This window comes from Bos taurus, chromosome 24, assembly GCF_002263795.3.
Source record: "Bos taurus isolate L1 Dominette 01449 registration number 42190680 breed Hereford chromosome 24, ARS-UCD2.0, whole genome shotgun sequence".
Taxonomy (NCBI): Eukaryota; Metazoa; Chordata; class Mammalia; order Artiodactyla; family Bovidae; genus Bos; species Bos taurus.
The window spans coordinates 30,565,407-30,588,050 of NC_037351.1; the positions used below are offsets into that span (position 1 = coordinate 30,565,407).

At 39.3% G+C, this 22,644-nt stretch overlaps 1 protein-coding gene across 1 annotated transcript in view; it reads right to left on the reverse strand.

The window, feature by feature from the left end:
* TAF4B (TATA-box binding protein associated factor 4b) overlaps positions 1-22,644 on the reverse strand; it is a 105,667-nt gene that overhangs the window by 63,802 nt on the left and 19,221 nt on the right. The window contains exons 3-8 of the mRNA NM_001205844.1: positions 19,744-19,851; positions 13,187-13,348; positions 12,962-13,084; positions 10,961-11,050; positions 7,800-8,420; positions 517-652 (exon numbers count right to left, since the gene is read on the reverse strand). Of these exons, the coding sequence (NP_001192773.1) occupies positions 517-652; positions 7,800-8,420; positions 10,961-11,050; positions 12,962-13,084; positions 13,187-13,348; positions 19,744-19,851 (1,240 nt within the window). The remainder of the gene's footprint in view (positions 1-516; positions 653-7,799; positions 8,421-10,960; positions 11,051-12,961; positions 13,085-13,186; positions 13,349-19,743; positions 19,852-22,644) is intronic.

Here is a 22,644-nt window from a genome sequence, read left to right on the forward strand (position 1 = left end):
ATCAAGACCTCTCCATTTCTTTTTATATGTTCCCCAAATTGTGTAGAGAATTACCAGCATTACAAAAATACTATGAAGAAAAGGTGTTACTATGAAGAAAAGGTGTTACTATGAAGAAAAGAAACATGTTAATACTATATCTTTTGTATTGGTAGATTTTAAAAATACATAAAGACTTATAATTTGTAAGACTGACTTCCAAATGTAGAGAAAAACGCACATTTTTAATAAAAGAAATAAGGCAATAGCAAAATTTATAAGTTAAAAAAAGTACTGTATTTACTAGTAGATTGTTTTATCTAGTTACAAAATACCATGAATGGTGTTGATTTAATCTAAAACAACATACATCCCTAAAAAGTGGCTATGTACAAAGAATATAATAAAGCTATTTTCCATAGGTCTCAACTTAAAAGAAATCTCTCTTCTCTGAATATAATGGTGAAAAAAAAAAAGCACAGAAACCTGTCATGTTCCAAACCCAACATGACGAGGCAGAAATTAGTTATTATCTACCTTGAGAAAACTGACTGGTAGGTATTGCAGTGCTCACTGTCACCTTCTTCTGTCCAGGTTTCTGGATGGTCAGTGCTGGGGAATGGGTAAGAGTGGTCACTTGTTTTGCAAGGCCTCCTGAAGGCTGCTGGACTACCTGAAACAATGAGAACTATGAATACAGTCCTCCAACTAGACCTGCTTTAGAAAAGAACAAACTTGCAACTGTAACAAGAGAACAAATGACTGTCCTCACTTAACCATACATACCTTTACCTTAGCATCAGAAGAAAGCCTAAAGTTTAAATTTGTATGCGGTAAATTTATTTAGCTCAAAACTGAAAACCGTGACCATCTCACACTGTAATTTTCAGAGTGGAATTCAAACTTATACACAGCTCAATTTAAATCTCCAAATAGATTTTATTTTCATCCTTTTAACTTACCATGGAAAATTTCAAAGATATACAAAAGCAGAGGGAACAACAACAACAAAAAAAATGAAAACACCTATACCATTGTTACCATTATTATAGCTTCAGCAATGATTAATTCTTGACCAATTTTATTTCATCTCTATCCCTACCCACTTCTCCCACTCTCAGTTATTTTAAAGCAAATCTCAGGTATATCTTTTAACCCATAAATATTTCAAAATATACCTCTAAAAGATAATGACTTTCAATCAGTTGTTTTTTAAAAGTATCTGAAAGACAGCAATGCTAAAGGCATTCTCCAAGATAATCAAGAAATCCACAGGGTGAGGGTTGGGGATAAAAGAAGAGAAATTAAAATAATAACAGAGCCTTATTTTTAGCTTCAAAGAAGGAAAAAACACAGTTCTTTCACTTCAAAGAAAAACACAGTCACTATATATTTGAGCCAGCTATTGATAGTGAACTATTTTTAAGTCCTCAAACTCATATATGGCTAATATAAATGATCTAGTTTCATAACAATTCTGGAGGTATTTACTTTATTCTATACGCTGGGCTTAATTGCTCAGTTGTGTCCGACTCTTTTGCAACCCCATGAACTGCAGCCCATCAGGCTCTTCTATCTGTGGGGATTCTCCAGGCAAGAATACTGGAGTGGGTTGCCACGCCCTCCTCCAGGGGATCTTCCCAACATGGGGATTGAACCCAGGTCTCCTGCATAGAAGGCGGATTCTTTACCGTCTGAGTCACCAGAGAAGCCCATAATTTATTCTACATTCTTTTACAAATAAAATTAAATCTAGTGCATATTACTAAACAAGAGTAACTTACAAGAAATCCAAAATGTCCCAGTAAATAATCATATAGGAACTAATGCCCCTAGAGGAGAAATACAAGTTGGAATAATTCAATTGTCATGATTCTATGAGAACTGACTCTTGAAAGAAAGAAAGAACCCTTGAAAATAAAGATGTATTTCAGTTGAGATCATACTTCTATATCCTCAAGTTCTAGGAATCAGATTTAAATTCTACAAAGTAATATACATTCAGAGTCTCATGCATTCAGATGAAAACTCAAAACAAATACTAACAACTCTGACTTATCTCCCTATTGTTTATTCCCTTCCCTACTATCTTTTATTTGGTATTCTTTTCATGTTTTGATTATGAAAGTGAAGTGAAGTTGCTCAGTCGTGTCTGACTCTTTGCAACCCCACTGTCAGTAGCCTACCAGGCTCTGCCGTCCATGGGATTTTCCAGGCAAGAATACTGGAGTGGGCTGCCATTTCCTTCTCCAGGGGATTGTCCCAACCCAGAGATCGAACCCGGGTCTCTTGCATTGCAGACAGAGAAAGGCAGTAATAAAATGTTATTAGAAATTTGAGTTAGTCTTCAAACTACTTTTGATACTTTCTCTCTCTCTCTCTCTCTCTCTATATATATATATATATATATGTATATAATGATAATTACAGCATAGAGGCTGGCCCCTAAGGTGAATGGAGGTTCCAGGCCTCTAGGGGACCAGCCAGGAGGCATGGGGTAGGAAAGCCAAAGGAACCCAGCATCAGCATGTGACCATGGCACAGAGTAAGTGGGGAGGTGAGCCTTCACATGGGCTCCAAGACCAGGGCTGTGCATGGCCCAATCTAGGCCCAATCCAGTGCAAGTTCATGTATATGGCAGGAGGCAAATGCGCTGACTGATTTAACAATCCTGGATCCCCATCGTTCCTTGTACTAATGACTGTAACACCTGGGAGCATATGCGCAGCATATTCCTGCACACTTGCTGAACAAAATAAAATACGAGTGAGAAAATATAAAACAATTCAACAGTGTTCTTTCAAAGAAAGTACAGTTTTAGACTCTAATATAAGGCATATAACAGAGACTGATATTAAGAGAGATGGAAATTGGTCCAAGGATGATAGATCTGCTCCTACTTGGCAAGCCAAACAAAGAGCTATTATTAGAAGAGTCAGTGGTTCTGGGGGTATGCAGGTAGAGAAAGACTGGGAAGGGAGAGAAGGAATCTTCAAGGTGATGGTAACACTCTGTATCCTGAAAAGCAGATTTGAGTTACAGAGGTAAGCATCGTCAAGGGGCTTCCCTTGTGGCTCCGAGGGTCAAGAATCTGCCCGCAATGTGGGAGATGTGGGTATGATCTCTGGGTTAGGAAGATCCCCTGGAGAAGGGAATGGCAACCAACCCCAGTATTCTTGTCTGGAGAATTCCATGGACAGAGGAGCCTGGAGGGCTACAGTTCATGGACTCTCAAAGAGTTGGACATGAACTAAGCCATTAGACTAACACTTTCACTTTCTCTTAAGCATTGTCAGAATTTATCCAATGATAGATTTAAATTTGTGCATATCACAGTATATACATTTTAGCTAAAAACAAGAAAAGAGTAAAGAAATATTGATTGGCAGTTAATGATATGCACATTAATATTAAAATATTTTAGGAAGATGCCTTTGAAATGTATCAAAAATTAAGATAATTGATGAATGGATAAATCAAGTAGAGCAACTGTAAACAGTAGAATCTAGGTGGTTGGTATACAGTGTTCACAATAAACCTCAACTTCGCTATGTTTGGAAATTTTCATAATAAAACATTTTCTTGAATAAAAAAAAATAAGACAACATATACCCTGTAAATATAGTTTCAATAGTTTATTTTCTGTGAATTCTGATGTCCCCGTATCAAAATAAAACCTAAAAAAATATATATTCTTCAAGTAAATTTAAATGAGCTGGCATTAATCAACCTATGTTAAGACTATTGTTATGTAAACTCTGACTAAATTATAGCCCATGAAGATTTTTCTATGCAATTCCTAATTATATATGGCAAATAGATGGCAGTAGGCCTTACTTGGACTCAGTCTCTTCACCCAAACATTCATTATTCCTATCTTAGTGGGATTACAATCAACAACTGAATTCTACCTCTCCTCTCACTCTTTTGCTGCTGCTAAGTCGCTTCAGTCATATCCAACTCTGTGCGACCCCATAGACGGCAGTCCATCAGGCTCCCCTGTCCCTGGGATTCTCCAGGCAAGAACACTGGAGTGGGTTGCCATTTCCTTCTCCAATGCATGAAAGTGAAAAGTGAAAGTGAAGTCGCTCAGTTGTGTCCGACTCTTCTCGACCCCATGGACTGCAGCCTACCAGGCTTCTCCCTCCATGGGATTTGCCAGGCAAGAGTACTGGAGTGGGGTGCCATTGCCTTCTCTGTCTCACTCTTTTAACAGCATGCAAAAAAAGGGGAGAAAAAAAAAAACCCATAAACTGATAACTCAAGTCTAGATCTAGGTCAGTCCAATAAGAAACTGAGAATGAACTACTTGACTCAATAAAACAATAATCCTTGTTTTGTTTCCTACACATTATGATTCTCCTTCAAAATAATTAGTTACTATGAGACAAAAATACTATTCAACAACAACAAATCTTTCCTAATATTCTAGATTAATTTATTTTAGATCAGTTTCACTTCAGTGTAATAAAACTGAAAATTACCACATTGCTGCTGCTGCTGCTGCTGCTAAGTCGCTTCAGTCATGTCCGACCCTGTGTGACCCCATAAACAGCAGCCCACCAGGCTCCCCTGTCCCTGGGATTCTCCAGGCAAGAACACTGGAGTGGGTTGCCATTTCCTTTTCCAATGCATGAAAGTGAAAGGTGAAACTGAAGTCGCTCAGTCGTGTCCGACTCTTAGCGACCCCATGGACTGCAGCCCACCAGGCTCCTCCATCCATGAGATTCTCCAGGCAAGAGTACTGGAGTGTCGTGCCATTGCCTTCTCCAAATTACCACCTTAATAATGTACTAATTAGTTGTTTTTCTCTTATACCCACAAAACAATAGTAGTTGGACAATGATTTGTTGAATGTACATGGCCACTTATCAAATGTCTACAATTCTGTAAGAAAGAAATGCAAGTAATACAGTCACCTGGGGAAATATACATCTGAAATAAGGGAAATATGTATGATAAAACTAAACCCTGCAATGGTAGGTTAGGAAGCTTCTTACAACTTAAAAGTGTGACATTTAAAACATCTTATCAAGAAGGAAGAAAATCTATAGAATTCTTCAGAAAAATCTGTACAAGCTAGAAAAGGATAAAGTACTAACGGGAATTTTTAAATTCATGATTATTAAAGGAAACAAACCACACAAACTTTTACACCTGACACTGAACAACAGTCACATTTGCATTGTTCAGACCATTACTGGAGACTGCATCCTGAGTTTTAGGACCACAGATTTGATCCAGCGAGGCATTCTCACATTGTAAATAATTATTCACCATGTTTCTTATAAGCTACATTGATTACCGTCTTGTTTCTAGCACCTTGAGTGTTTTCCTCCTCGCTTCAACCCAGGATTAAACTGGACTATGGTTTGTAAGGAATTCACTGATGATATTCTTAAACTACCTGAGTAATACTATTTCAAACCTAAGTAATACTAATTTTCTAAATTAGTTGATTTGAAAGAGCATTCAAGTTCAATCCTCTCTGTGGCATTACCATATAGAACAGCTTATGCTGTTTTGTGCCCCAGGTAAAAATCTGCTGTAAAACAGATTACAATGCATCTTCAGAGTCTAGCTGCTCTGGTTTTTGCTGTTTTAAACAGGAAGGTAGGAATACTGACATTAAATCTGTTGACTAAAATTGAAACAAAGGCCAAACAAGAAAGCAGAATTCATAAGAAAACTAAATCATTGCCATTCTTTTAAGAATGAAAGTAGAAGTTTAAAAATCCCTAAAATTTACCAATGGATTTTGTTACATTTTTCTTGATTGAAATAGTTTCTAATGTATAACAAGTCAAGCTTATAAAGTGTAAATGCTGTCAAGATATTATTGTTGCTTAGTTGCTAAGTCACGTCCAACTCTTTGTCACTCTATGGACTGTAGCCTGCCAGGCTCCTCTGTCCATGGGATTTCCTAGGCAAGAATACAGGAGTGAGCTGTCATTTCCTTCTCCAGGAGGAGATCTTCCTGACCCGGGGATCGAACCTGTGCCTCCAGCATGGCAGGTGGATTCTTTACCACTGAGTCACCTTGCAGGCCACAAGATATTATTACCTGACAGTTTTCTGTTTCAAGACATTCTAGAAACCTATAAGTTCTTGCCATGAGCACCATAATCTAATAGGAAAGACAATGGATTCTACTTTGAGATCTATTGCTTGTTGAGTACCAGCAGATTGTTCCCTTAAAATTCTGGGATTCTTAGTTTTCTCCCTGTCTTACCTTCATCAAAATTATTTCAAAATCCATACTGCATACAAGATATGTTTTTAAAACTCTATGTAGCTATGGAGTGTTGTATCACTTAGAGGTGGATATGCTACAGATTTTCAATAAAGATGAGCACTAATTCAAGAATCAGCTATGACACAGAGAGAGGATCTCCATTCTCTCCAGTGTTACCAAAAGTGACCTTCCACTGGGGCATTTAGGGTCTCCATTCTCTTCAGTGTTACCAAAAGCAACCTTCTGCTGGGGCATTTACGGTTCCAGCACCTCCCAAGCCTGGCTGTTCAGATAGATGTTTAAGAATCACTGCTTCTAAAGAAGATTTTATCTCTTATATTAAATTCAAACACCCAAGAGAAACATAATGAGGCAGGTACATTTTTCCACTTGAAAATCAGAGCCAGAGTAGGAAGGGATGAAAAAAAAAAAAAGAGTCTGACTACTGTCCAAACTGATCTTTCCTCTTTCATTCTACACCTTCATTCTACACCCAAAGTTTGCCCTCTGCCTCAAAGTCCATCACCCACAGATACTAATGTTTTGTCCTGATCACATAAACAAGGCTGAGAAGTTTACTTAGATTTTACTACTCCAAAAAAGCAGAGAACACTAAAACAAAGAGACTCAAAACACAGCCGTTAACATGGAGGTTTATAAAGAACAGGTGCAATCAAAAAAAAAAAAAAAACAGTTCTGTTACAGGACAAGGTAGGTGAGAACTTATTTTAAAAAACATAATTTTCAATTAATTCACCATGTACTGTCTCCTACAGCTTAACAGTACTTTCAGTCTTCTGATAAAACTGGTCTTGAGTAAGGTTTATCTAAACACAAATAGATAAACAGCTCAGATTTCACCCAAGTTCTTTTACCCAAGAACTTCCCAACTTACACAGTTCCGGAGAAAACATCACTTCTTACTCATCTACTCCCCTCATTGTCACCTTCTCTCCTTAGCAATTTTTAGAAGAAATGTTACCATAACATCACCTATGTATTAATAACAAGCCTACCAAAAATATCTAATCTGAATCTAATCTTGAGGAAAAGATTACACAAAAGGATATTCTGAAAAACAACTAGCACTTAAAATTATTACAACACAATGAACAACCACAAAAGGCTAAGAACAGTTCTAAATTAAGGGAGTCTGAAAAAAAAAAAATGACAAATAAGGGTAATACGCAATTCTTTACTAGAAACAACATCAGGAAGCAAACTAGCCAGGAACTTGTTGGGACAACAAAGGAAATATTGTGCCTGTAATAACTTCCCATGCGTGGTAGTACGTTGCAGTTACTGCAAAGAAAAAGAAACCCTTTTCCTTAAGAGATACATGGTATTTAATGGTGCAAAGTCACAATTTCTGCAAACAACTCTTAAATGGTTCAGGAAAAAAACTATGTGTGTGTTTGCGCCTGTGAACAGAGGGGAAAGAGACAAAGCCAACATGTTCCAACGTTACCAACTGATCAACAATGGTCAAGGGTACACAGGGGTTGATTTTACTAGTCTTGCCAGTTTTCTGAATGTCGGACTTTTTCTAAAGAAGAAACTGAGGAAGAAATGAAAAGATACTCACTAGTTGTTTGACTTTAACTGCCTGTGGGATACCGGCTGGCTGCGCGAGCACGGGGCCCGGCTGCGCGAGTTTAATTTGGAGTGGAGGGCCAAGGACGGGCTTGTTGGACGTGGTCCCAGAGGAAGTAAGAATGGGTTTCACGGACGGAATGCAAACAGCTGCTGCTGAGGTTTTTCCAAAAGGTACCGAGGGGAGCGCCAGCGTCACTGCTGTCCCGGAGACAACCGGCTTTTCAGGCTGCAGAGAGACTGCTGTCACCGTGTTCTGCAGGGATGTCACCAGAGGTTTTGGAGTCTGCAGCACGACAGTTCCAGCTGTTGTCCCTCCAGGCACAGCAGCCGGACCCACAGAGTGAAGAGTCACGACTCCAGTTTTTGCTCCCTCTGGACCAGCAAGTGGTTTCAGAGTTTGTACGGACACAACTCCAGGCACCCCTGCTTCTGAACCAACAACAGCAGGCTTCTCAGCCTGGATGGAAGAAGCTGCCGTTGTTACCACGGGAGAAGGCGTTGATGTCGTGGGACAGGTAGTAGTGACCACCTCGCTAGAAGTCTGCTGAACACACTGCTGAATAAAGCTCTGGGCATTGGGCATCAATTGTCGTAAGGCAATCACACTTTTCTAGAAATAAGAAAGGAAAAAAACCAGCACTGATAACCGAGTAAGTGAGCTCTAGTAAAATAGAACTACTTTGTGTGTCATATCTTGACAACACAAAAAGTATATCAATGTTTCAGCTGAGGAAATCTGTTATCAATCATTTACCTTCTGTCAATATCCAGGATATAAATAAAGCTCCAAAGTGCTTCATCTTTCAATTCATAAGTATTATGTCTCAGTATTAAGCTTATAGACCATAGTATCAATTTGGTATCAAATATTAAAACACTTTATCTTACTTATTTGTATTTATCTAAACCCCATTAATAGATCACTCATAACTTCAGTATCTACAAGTTTGTTTACAGGACAGCAGAATCTTAAAAAAACGTTTTTGTTAAATAACTTTCAGACTTTGAACAGAAACAGTCTTTACATGAAAATAAAATAACAGAAACAAGGACAATTTTCTTAATTGAGCTAGAGTATTTTCTGACTGGATTTAAAGTTTGGGTCTCTTTGTATCTTGCTGAAAAAAATAAAAACAGCTTAAACTAAAAAGTAGAAGGTTCTCCCTTTTCATCCCTGGGATTTTTATTTGCTTTTGTTTTTAAGTTAGAAAAAAAGATAAAAAAGGAGAAAGCAAGTAGACTATCTTTTGGTGAATTCTTGAGCTCTTATGGAAGATTTCCATGTTTTGGTACTTAAATTCAGTCAGACCACCTTTACTTAAGAAGCAAATGAGAACTTTACTTAAGAAGCAAATGAGAACTATGACCCCTCTTTCCTTCTTTTCCTTTCAGTTACTTCTTTTACTTTTTTTAATTAAAAAGATTGAAAAAATTTTAAACTGAAGATTTTCAATTATATATCTATAAATAGTATCAAAGGAAAGAAAGTTTCTCAACGTTATTTTCTCAAACTGTAAAAACGGGAGAAAATAAGCTGCTTTGAAAATACATGAACATAGGAAGTGATGTGATTAGTTAAATTTAAGTAAGAAATCAAAGATGGAGGAGACCTGGGAAAAACACAATTGGAAAGACATGTTAAAGTAATATGACTTAAAGAGATAGCAATAAAAATATGTATGTTAAATAAATACAATATGTATGCTAAATTATCTCTTGATTATCTGGCCAGAGTTAAGCTTAAATGCCAAATCCCTCATCCCAGTGCACCATCCAACCACCAGAGTGCTCAAGGATATGAAAAAAATATTCTCAAGAAAAAAAAATGGCTCTGTTACAGTCCTTAGAAAACTATACAAAATGCAAATACTTAATGGTAATATTTGATAACTTCAAAGTAGTGTTTCATAGGCTATAGAGTCAGGCTAAATTCTAGGCCTGTGTGTTTAATCAAAAGTTAACTTGAACAATTTTCTCACCTCCAAAATGGAAAATTAAATCCAAACAATGAAAATTAAAAAAAAAAACAGAAGTAGCTAGCAAAGCACAGAACACATAGTAGGTACTTACTTATCCCCCATCTTCTCCCCTACAGTGTCTCCAGAGTATGAAACATAGACTCATGTTACACAGTGTCAGTGTCACAGAGTACCTAGAGCTCACAGACCTTTTGCACTGAAAGCACCTAAGGAAGAACTGCTGCCGACTTCCCAATCATGAGGGCTACCTGGAAATGTTATCTGATGTTCAGCATCATCTGACGTTCAGCACTGTGCTAACTCTTTAATCTTCCCTTCCCAGACCAAGACTGCTCTGGCTAAAACACTCTCAGTTCAGATCACCTATCTGGCACCCTCCTAATTAACATGGTCAGCCTCCTGGTGACAATTTCCACTATCTTAATAGCCTTCGGAAACAGTGGTGCCCCAACCCCTTTCCCACTCTTCTTTCATCTCCACGAGGTCTCACTCCTCTCCCCTAGACAACCATGCCAAATTTTTCTAAAGGCAACTCTTCATTCTGTTATTTCAAAATGTATGGGAGGACTCTTGGTTTACTATAATCTCAGGTCTTTAATAACTTTATAACTTTCAAGTCAACTCTTTTCCAGACACTAAATATACAAAAGGAACATAATTTTTCAACCTGCCAACCAAAGCTCTTGTTATCAAAGATAACAAAGATATCAAAGATATTGTTCTCCATCAAAATCTATTTAATTCAATAAATCTTAAGAGAATGTCTAACATTATAAATTAATTTTTAAAGATAATAGCTTTCCCTAACCCAAAATATAACAGTTTTCCCACTAAATTTGGCACCACGAGGTTGACTATTTCTGACACTAAGAAATAATAGGACAAAGAAGAGACCCTACTTTTTTTAAGTTAAGAATCTTTCAGGATACAAGCATTAAATAATATAATCATTAAGTTATATTCATGAAGATGTTACTTTTGTTTTCTCAGCATGTTCCAATCCAAAGAATATGGATTATAAATGTGCTTTACAGATTACAACAGCCCTAAAGGTTTCTCCTACTGTTACTATCTTCATATTAAGTTGCTGTCATATTGAAATATTCAGATTTTAAATTACTTTAAAGTAATCAAATCCAAACAATTTCTTCAAAGTAACACATAACTTTACCTTAAGGAAAGGAACTAGGTGAGGCTGAGGTGAAGACTTGAGTTCAACATACAGTTGTCTAGTAAACTCTTCTGCTTCAATTTTTGCATCCTGAAGAATAGGAAAAAGAAAAATACTTTTAGGTTTACAAATATTTTACAAGAGGAAAAGTGTGTAATTCATGACTGGAGATATAGCAAGCTTCTAAAAGCGATAAAGTCAAAGTCTATCATTAAATACAGGTGGGTTTTTTTTGTCCCCTACAAAGTGAATAAACAGATGCTTTTTTCATATAGAATACAATGAAGCAATTATTATTATTTTTTAAGATCTCAGTAAGCAAAGTGAAAGTGAGATGAGAGCTGGCTAAATGGCAAGGCGACAGTATTAAGACCACAGTTTGTTAAGAACAAACTAAGAAGTAAAAACACAGGAGTCCTACATTACTTAGGGCAGAAAACTGAACAGTCACCTGGTGTGGGGCTTGGGATTTTGTTTTGGTTTACCTTTCCAATTTTTAAATTACTTTAACTGTGACTAGACTATATTTCTAGAATGCTATTACAAGGCCACAATAATATACATGCCATTGTTTCAAAGGGCTTAGGAACTCTTCCATGCCACTTTGGATTCTAAACATTGCAGGGGTCTATGAGGTCTAAATTATTCTCACATTAATAACTAATCATTTTTGGGCCTTTTTCACTGTGCTGAGATTTGCACCAATGGTACAAAAGCAACACTGAATAAAACTGCTGGCAGTTTTAAATATCTGTCATATTCTACATTGCAAAGCAGGTGTGGTAAAAAAAAAAAACAAAAAACAGAACCAGTTCCACTTGAAAATGTCTTCGACCAAACAGTAAAATTTAATTTTACCAAATCCCAACACTTTAGTAGCCATCTTTTTAAAATACTGTGTGTAACCTAATGGGAACCACACACAGAGCAGGCCAAAGTAAGATACTCAAGGAAAAGCACTTTTCCAATGAGGTGCTAGCTGAATTAGCTGTGTTTTGTTGGTTTTTTTTTTTTTTTTTTTGGTTACCGGAAAGAATATCAAACCAGCTGTGGTTATTCACACTGGGGTATTTTGAGAGACATTATCTCAAAAGGAAAAAAACAAATGAACCAAACCTGTCATTGTAAGGAAACAACTGTCAGTTTTGGCTGCTAATGATAAAAATCAGAGCTCTCAAGCCAAAATTAGAATTTTGGAAAATGTGTAACCATAATCCTGAGTTTGATAGCTTCTCTGTACTGAAAAAATCTTCTGATGTGATTATTAGATTACAAGTATGATTTTTTGATATTTAAAAAAACAGATTTGTCAACATTTGGAAGATCTATACAACCCACTGAACCAGTTATTTTCCAGATGACCAAATGTGAGCTGTTTCAAAAATCATACATGGTTGAAAGATCCATTCAAGGTACAAAATAAACCAGTGGACTATAAAGAATACCTATAATGATCTGGAGAAACGCTCTCAAAGTACTTTCTCAACTACCTCTTTCCATGAGGCCAAATATTCCCCACATAAGTTTATCTGACCAAAAAAACAAAAAAGTCAACCTTCTCTCCAAAGCTGTCTTTAGGCTAAGAGAAGCAAGACTAAGTAATACACACACTGCCCTCTGGATCCCCGTGTTCCGTGTGCGCAGAATCGCATCCAGATTCAACCAGTTAAGGATGCGGTACTACAAGATTTACAACCCGTGATTGGTCGAATCCGCAGATACGGAGCCCACAGACAGGGAGGGTCAACTATGGGACTTGAGCATCCGGGGATTTTGGTATCTACAGTGGCTCCTAAAACCAAACCCCATCGATACAGGGCAATGACCGGATAGACAAGATTTACGACTCTAAGGTTTATATCATTACAGAGCTTTCAAGAAGCAAAAGTAAAGTTTATCCAAATATCCATTTAAGATAAACTTCATTTAAAAATATTTATTTATTCCCCACTTAAAACCAGTTGTGTAGATTCTTACAGAGCTTTTACTGTCCGAACTTACCAAAAGTTGCTCTACCAACTTCTTCACATTCTGCCCCATCTCCGGGGACTGGGATCCACTACATGCTAGTTTTATTAACATTGCGAGGAAGTTCTTACATTTCTTCACATTTTCTAGCATCGTCTAAATACAGAAATACAAACAGTCACAAATGTTGGCTAGAAAACAGGATTCAAGAAAACGTGTAGAACGCTTGATTTATGTATGGTGCAAGTGAGACCTTACCGGAGAAAGGTTAGCCTGAGCAGAGGCTGAGTTCTCTGTTTTGAGATTGAGCTCATTTGAGGGGGCAGATGCTGTTCCCAAACTTGAAGGCTTCAGGGTTGTTACAGTATTCACGGGCTTTACAGGAGTAACTGTGACCACGTTAGTTGGCACAGCCACAGACTGAAATTGAAAGCAGTAGACACTGAGATACGCATCACTACGCTATGCTATGTATCATGTTACTATGCTATGTATCATGTTCACACTTCAGACTACAGATGGATCTTGACTTCCTTGCTTTTGTATTATGCTCTACTAGTCTAAGGCAATGTAAAATCATTTACCAGGTCTGGACTCTAGTACCTCTGGGTTTCATTCTCACCTATTTGTAGGTTTCATTTCTGGGTTTCATTACTACCTATTTTTCACTGACACCCAAGCATCCACTTCAGGTAAGTTACTTAATCTTGCTAACCTTCTTGATTCCTGTCCGTAAGAAAACAAGGATGGCAACGGTACCTACTATCTTGGGATTGTTTTTAAAAAACAGTGCCAAGCGCACAGTCCTTACACATATTAATATGTCTCCAAAAAGGATCTGAAATAGTAAGTTTTTATATGAAAATACAGACTTTCCTATTCTACAATATTCTGCTTTTTAGTAAGTACAAAGCTGTGAGATCTACTGATCATCTTATATTCAGATAAGCTGCTTTTATGTAGACTTAATAGAGAAGTAATATTTTTGAAATTTGTAATAACAAATATTATGTGATTGTGTTATTTTCACATGGAAAAGAATCTCAGGTGTTTCTTCTAGCTTCTATTAAAGGAAGAGGAGTAATTACAGCACCACCTGCAGGATAAAAAGTTAAATACAAGGAATCACAGATTGGGTATTATTTGAGACAACCATATTGAGATAAAGTACTATGCAGTTTCCTCTGAATCCTTTTGGAGATTTTCTAATAAACTTTTTTAGGTTTACAGACAGTAAATACATACTCCTTCTTCAGTGAATGTTTTGTACTCTGCCATTAATTCTCTGTACTACTATATTTAAGAAAGTGATGTTGAACTTCAGCTTTAGGACTGATGAGAGAAGTTCCTCGGGGGGACTACTGTCCCTTTTCCTTATGAAGCAAAATAAGGCAAATCTCAGGAGGAGTCCTATTTTTTGTGAGTAGAAGCATTTATAGCGTTTCTACTTTCCTTGTCAATATTTTATCCTGTCCCAGCACAAAATCTGTCTTTTGTAACTCTTTCTAATATAGCTACTACCTGTACCTCACCTGATACTTGCACCTCTTAAGAGGCATGGAGTCACACGATCCCAGCCTGACACTACGTGTAATCACACTGCTATAATGGGTGAACTGTGTTAATCATTAACTTTGCATATGCTGGACCAGGCGGGAGAAGGCAATGGCGCCCCACTCCAGTACTCTTGCCTGGAAAATCCCATGGACGGAGCAGCCTGGTAGGCTGCAGTCCATGGGGTCGCTAAGAGTCGGACACGACTGGGCCACTTCATGTTCACGCATTGGAGAAGGAAATGGCAACCCACTCCAGTATTCTTGCCTGGAGAATCCCAGGGACGGGGAAGCCTGGTGGGCTGCTGTCAACGGGGTCGCAGAGAGTCGGACACGACTGAAGCGACTTAGCAGCAGCAGCAACAGACCAGGCAATGCTATTGCCATGCTTTTCAAGACCACACTGGCACTGATAGGCATGTTTAGGGGACAGGAGAGAAAAAAGCTTGGGTATATGTGAAATAAATTGTGAAAAATCAGTTACACATAGTCAGTGAAATGAACTGTATGCAAATTTAACAGACTACAGAGAGTCATCCAGGTTCTAGACCCTCATTTCTTAAAAAAATACCTAAAATTGGGATCATAATAAACTTGTGGAAAATTCTGAAAGAGATAGGAATACCAGACCACATGACCTGCCTCTTGGGAAACCTGTTTGCAGGTCAGGAAGCAACAGTTAGAACTGGACATGGAACAACAGACTGGTTCCAAATTGGGAAAGGAGTATGTCAAAGCTTTATATTGTCACCCTGCTTATTTAACTTATATGCAGAGTATATTATGAGAATCACTGGGCTGGAAGAAGCACAAGCTGGAATGAAGATTGCCGGGAGAAATATCAATAGCCTCAGATATGCAGATGACACCACCATTATGGCAGAAAGTGAAGAGGAACTAAAGAGCCTCTTGATGAAAGTGAAAGAGAGTGACAAAAGTTGGTTTAAAGCTCAACATTCAGAAAACTAAGAACATGGCATCCGGTCTCATCACTTCATGGCAAACAGATGGGGAAACGGGAAACAGTGGCTGACTATTTTTGGGGGCTCCAAAATCACTGCAGATGGTGATTGCAGCCATGAAATTAAAAGACACTTACTCCTTGGAAGGAAAGTTATGACCAATCTAGACAGCATATTAAAAAGCAGAAACATTAGTTTGTTATCAAAGGTCCACCTAGTCAAGGCTATGGTTTTTCCAGTAGTCATGTATGGATGTGAGAGTTGGACTATAAAGAAAGCTGAGCACCGAAGAATTGATGCTTTTGAATTATGGTGTTGGAGAAGACTCTTGAGAGTCCCTTTGACTGCAAGGAGATCCAACCAGTCCATCCTAAAGGAGATAAGTCCTGGGTGTTCATTGGAAGGACTGATGTTGAAGCTGAAACTCCAATACTTTGGCCACCTGATGCAGAAAGCTGACTCATTTGAAAAGACCCTGATGCTGGGAAAGATTGAGGGCAGGAGGAGAAGGGGACGACAGCGGATGAGATGGCATCACCGACTCAATGGACATGAGTTTGGGTAAACTCTGGGAGTTGGTGATGGACAGGGAGGCCTGGCATGCTGCGGTCCATGGGGTTGCAAAGAGTCGGACATGACTGAATGACTGAACTGACTGACCTCTCGGAGTGGACACAGATATTATTCACTAATTCACTGATATTTCTATTGCTTTAGCCTACCACTAAGGAGTGACCCAGTTTAAAATATGCATCAGTCTAAATTAAGAAAAGTTATGCACGCACTACATGGAAAGAGCAATGGTAGAAAAGAATGAAACAACACATATATACATCATTTTGGAACAACTACATGTACTAAATCTTTAAGAAATAGATACAATTTAAAAAACTGATAGGATTTCCCTGATGGCGCAGTGGATAAGAATCCACCTACTAATGCAAGGGACACAGGTTTGACTCCTGATCCAGGAAGAATCCACCTGCTGTAGAGCAACTAAGGCCACATGCCACAACTGCTGAGCCCATGTGCCAAACTGCTAGAGCCTGTGCTCCTAGGGCCGGTGCTCCGCAACAAGGGAAGCCCGCGCACCGCAGTGAAGAGTAGCCCCTGCTTGCCGCAACTAGCGAAAAGTCCATGCAGCAACGAAGACCCACCCAGCATGTCCAAAAACAGATGAATATTTTTCAAAAGGTAAAAGAAATGATATACTCAAAGTACTGCAAAAGAGAAAATCTTTCATAAAATAATCTTATAAATTCTTCAACTTCGTATTTTCCTGGTGCCTCAACATCCCACAAACAGGCTATGAACACCTTGCCCAGGTGACCCCGTGTGATAAGGCTGGTCCCTCCTACAAGTTCTCTTTCTGCCCTCCTGACTGTGACCTAGTGCCATTCAAACACACCAGTGAAATTCAATCCATACGAACTCTCAACAAAGCCACTTGCCCCCAGGTCCTCATTCTCTCTCGGGATACCACCTGTTTGGATAAGCCTGCCCCAGGTCTCCTCCCAAATGCCCCCCTGAATGGTGTGCCATGCCCCCTCTTCTAAGACCTGCAGTATTATAAATCTCTTTCACTTTCACATACCTCCCTGTGGTGGTATTTGGTGTCCACATCTGACTGATCATCAAAACAAAATCCCCTTTTAAGAAACATAATTACTTCTTACAATACAGAGCAGACATCAGTAGGCCTAAATTCATGCTCTTTGGCTCAATGATCTCCTTAGAATAACCCAAGTTTAGGGGGAACCTAGAGTTTGGGACAATCAGCACAGAGGTAATAAAGAACAGTTTCCAGAGTCAGACAGAGACCTTGACTCAAATGGCCCTCTGCTACATATTAGCAGAAATCATGCAAATTTCCTAACTTCTCTAAACCTATTTTCACACACATAAAATGGAGATAATACTTCCTCATAGAGTAGTCACAGGACGAAATGAAGTGAGGTGAGGGATGTAAAACACTTAAAGTGGTCAACATATTAAGTGCTCAATAAATGGTAGCCATTATTAGGGAAAAGAAAAACTATGTTTAAAATCAGATTCACTGCTCATCATCTCTGTTAGAGGAAGTAATATCGTTAAACAATTTTGAAACCTTAAACACCAAGTTTAAGCATGGGATTTCATATAACATGTTCCAGAAAGATGTCCCTTCTATACAGCAAAGGAAGGACAACAGTGGTCCCATGACCATGGGATCCACTGATTGTGTCATATCTGGCAGGACCCAGAAGCTGCCTGCTTAGTTTAGAACAGCCTGCAGAAACCAGGTGCAGTGAGAACTCAAAGACAATACTCTTTGAAGACAGAATTCCATCCTCCATCTTCTAAGACTTAGGTGTACTCACTGAATCAAAAAATTTTATATGGACAAAAACAAGAAAAACCAAAAAATCAGAGTAGAAGGATGAATGGATCTACTTACTATTACTCCCAAAAACCCACTGGGGGCCTCTGTGCTTTCCGTTCCTGCCCACAGTGCGCACGCTTTCACCAAAGAACGTAACAGGAGTCCCAAGGAAGTAGACACTATGGCTGCCTCATGGGGACTTCAAGGTCGCATTATCTACCAACCAGCAGGAAAGAGAATCATTACCATGACAGGGGTAACAGACCTGACATCTGGCATAGGGAGGGTTCCTTTTATACAGTGAAGGTCAAGGAGTTTATGCAGTGAACGGGTGATTCACTTACTGGCTCTTGGTTATTTCCTTGTCCAATTATGGCGATAAATGGACAAGTGCCACAACTCTTGCCTAAAAAGACTGTGGTAGGGCTTCCCTGGTGCGGAGTGGTAAAGAATCCACCTGCCATTGCAGGAGACATGGGTTTGATCCCAGATCCAAGAAGATCCCACATGCTGTGGAACTAAGCCCGTGCACCACAACTGTTGAGCTTGTGCTCTAGAGCCCAGGGATCCCACCTACTGAGCCCACGTGCCACAATTATTGAAGTCTACACACCCTAGAGCCTGTGTTCCACAACAAGAGAAGCCACCACAATGAGAAGCCTGTGCACCACAACTAGAGAGTTAGCCTCCATTCTCTGCAACTAGAGAAAAGCCCACACACAGCAATGAAGACCCAATACAACCATAAAGAAATAAATAAACTTCTATTAAAAAAAAAGACTGCAATTTGGACCTCAGATCCCTCAGGGATAAAAGTCTGATCACACTACCAGTTAAGACCCAACAGAATTTGTAGTTAAGAATGGGAGGAATCCAGAATGGATGGTGGACGGACATAATGATGTCAGCTGCAGCGGTGGGGACTTTCGTACACCTTATTAACTTCCTCTTCTCTGCTTCCCCAAGGAAGAAACCTATTAGAATCCAAGGAGAGTTGGTTTCCAACATGTATGAGGACATAGGTCCCAGTGCTTCAAAGGAGGAGACTGCGATATACCATCACAAAGAAAGATGTGTGTCATCCTAGCTGTTGCTGCTGCTGCTGCTAAGTCGCTTCAGTCGTGTCCGACTCTGTGCGACCCCATAGACGGCAGCCCACCAGGCTCCCCCGTCCCTGGGATTCTCCAGGCAAGAACACTGGAGTGGGTTGCCATTTCCTTCTCCAATGCAGGAAAGTGAAAAGTGAAAGTGAAGTTGCTCAGTCGTGTCTGACTCTTAGCGACCCCATGGACTGCAGCCCACCAGGCTCCTCCGTCCATGGGATTTTCCAGGCAAGAGTCCTGGAGTGGGGTGCCATTGCCTTCTCCAAGGGGATGCTATTTAGGAAGATGATGGTTGTCAGTTCCTTCAGAATCTCTCACAGCTACAGAGCATTACCTTGCCATGAACACAACTCTCCCTGGAGAGTCCACATCCAGTGAATGATCACAGACGGGGAGTTGTGGTTCACCCAACCAAGGTGGCACTCGGTGAGACAACTCTTGACAGGCCACACTTGCTCCAGAGTTCCCCATCAGGGTGGCCAAGGCATTACTGAGCCTGCATTTAGTTCAAACTCCTATTCTCCTTCCCTTCCACAGCTATCAATCCTTTATAAACATCCCAGACACCAAAATTCTGTCCCAGCACCTGCTTATAAACCCTGGGACACATAAACATTAGACACACCTTGTATTAATTTAATACATTCAAATAAACATGATATTCCAAGAATATATACCATGTTCATCTTGTGTTTCCCATACTTCCAACAGTTTCCAGTTTAGTAAGTGTCCTTATATATCAGTGGATTGTTCTCTTCAGGAAATAGCTAACAACAAATAATAACAAAATATGAAAATATAACCAGGGTGCACATGACCACAAGTCACAACTTACTTGCACTGGGGAAGGCTTCGGAACAGAGGTTACCACAGTAGTTCCTACTTGTGCCAATTGTTTAACAGGTGCCACTGCCACTTTCTTGATTAACTGTGAACTAGAATTCTTGGGGAAGGGGGAGATGATAGAGAGTCATCAATATTAGCAATTTAAAATCAATCAGTATTATAGCAAACATCCAAACACTTTACCACAACAAACTTCTTTGTTATAACTTGCTTTATAATCTTATGAACTTTATGCATATTTTCTACTATTAGCCTAACTAGTAAATTGTTACTAGGGCTTCCTGATGGCTCAGCAGGTAAAGAGTTGACTTAAGATTCCTAAATATCACAGTATTTCAGCATTAAAATCTTTGAATTTTACTCTTTGATTCTCACAGAAAACATATTCTTTTTTTTCTGTCATTTCCATTGCTGATATCCTTTCAGTCTTTTAAAAAAATATCACTAATTAAATTTTTTTATTGTGATATAATAGAAATATAACATTGCATAAGTTTAAAGTGTGTGATGTGTTGATTTGATACATTTATATAATGCAATATGATTCCCTAACATGAATGGGAATTTATATAATGCAATGATTCTGTAACATTCACTAACATCTACATCTTATCACATAATTATCATTCATTGTTATTGAAGTATAGTTGAGGTACAATATTATATAAGTCTTAGGCTTACAATATATTGATTCCTAACTTTTAAATGTTATACTCCATTAATAACTATTTTTAAATATTGTCTGTTTTCCCTGTGTTGTACAATATATCCATGTAGCTTACTTACTTTATACATGGTAGTTTGTATCTCTTAAATCTTCTACCACTATCCATGCCCCTTCCCTTTAGATTCTTATTTAATATGTGATTATAAACAAAAGTCTGCTAACCTATCTTCTCAACCCATAGCAAACAAGAAAAGGAAGGAGTAGCTATCACTGATACAGAAAAAGAGAAAATGACTGGTTAAGCACCTAGAATCAAATTAGGGGAGCACAGAACACAGCGGGTTGGGAAAGACTGGCAAAGATGATATTACCACAGAATACAATGAACCTTTTTATCAGGATGAGCCTGATTCATGAAGACATTACTATACTACATTCTGTATTTTCTGTTTAACCAAAGAAAGATGCCCATAAAAATATATTTTTTTAACTCTGACACACACAGGATAAGCTTTAGATATCTAGAAAGATAATCATGTATGTAAAATAAATCACATTTTAACAATGCCAAGTTAGGGGGTGGTCCTAAGATGGCGGAGGAATAGGATGGGGAGACCACCTTCTCCCCCACAAATTCATGGAAAGAACATTTGAACGCTGAGTAAATTTCACAAAACAACTTCTGAATGCTGGCAGAAGACATCAGGCACCCAGAAAGGCAGCCCATTGTCTTCGAAAGGAGGTAGGGAAAAAAACATAAAAGATAAAAAGAGAGACAAAAGGGAGGGACGGAGACCCATCCCAGGAAGGCAGTCTTAAAAAAGAGAGAAGTTTCCAAACACCAGGAAACACTCTCACTGGCGAATCTGTGGTGAGCCTTGGAACCTCAGAGGGCAACATAACCGGGAGGAAAAATAAATAAATAATTAAAACACACAGATTATGTGCCTAAGGCAACCCCCAGCGGAGAAGCGGTGCAGAAGCCTGCATCCGCCACTAGCAAGCGGGGGCTGGGCAGGGAGGCGCCCTCTGCATTGCTTAGAGTAAGGAACAGGCCTCAATGGCCCGAGGGCAATCTGAGGGAACTAACTTGAGAGAGAAAACCAGACTGTGGGATAGCTAAACCGTGAAAAGCCCTAATCTAAAACACTGCCAGGCCCGCTCACAGGACTGAGCAGAGCTAGCTGGCTGTGGACAGGCCCATCCCCCGCCGGAGACAGGCAGGCGAGAGAAGCCAGAGCCGGAAGGGGGCAATCGCAGCCCCAGAGAGGCATCATCTACCAAACTACAAGGAGGCTTCGTTGCTAACCAAGACTCCTTGAGATTCTGGAAGGTCGACATCCGTCGGGAGGGTCGCAGCCAGAGATCAGCTCCCCAGAGGAGACACAGGGCACACCTGAAAAGGTGCGCCCACTGTACACCCAGAAAACTGAGCACCTGGGACAGGGGAGGCAGTAAGTCCCAGCTCACCAAGTACCTGGTCACCTGAGCCGCTCGGACCAGGGAAGGGCACAAAACGCAGGGCCAATCAAGTCTGCGCCTTTGTGGCATACCCGAGAACCTGAACCTGAGCAGCTTTGGCCTGGGAAGTGCACTCAACCCAGGACCTGCCTCAGACAGTTCCTGGCAGAGCAACCTAGAGCCTGAGCAGTGTAGAATGGGAAAGCACACACGCCCTGAGTTGGGGCATACCCAGTGTGGCCGAGACACTGGGAGCACTCCCCACAGACACCAGGGATATTTGTCTGCAGTGTTCCTCCCTCCCCACAGCACGACTGAAGAAGTGAGCCTAAAAAAAGAGACACCACTGCCCCCTTGTGTCAGGGTGGAAATTAGATACTGAAGAGGCCAGCAAACAGAAGCTAAAATAAACAGAGGGAACCGCTTTGGAAGTGACAGTTGCAATAGATTAAAACCCTGCAGTTAGCATGGACTACCTAGGAATGGGCATATAGATATTGAGAAGTGTAAGCCAGATCAAGGAACTATCTGAATATGAACTGACCCTACACTGTCCACAACGACACCAGAGAAAGTCCTAGATATATTTTTACTATTATCATTTTTTAAATTAAAAAAATTTTTTAATTTTTAAGTCCTCTATTACACCTTTAATTTTAATTTTTATAACCTACTATTACTTTGCAAAAAAAAAGGACCCTATTTTTAAAGCAAACTTCATATATATATATTTTATAATTTTTGTGACTTTGTTCTTTTCTT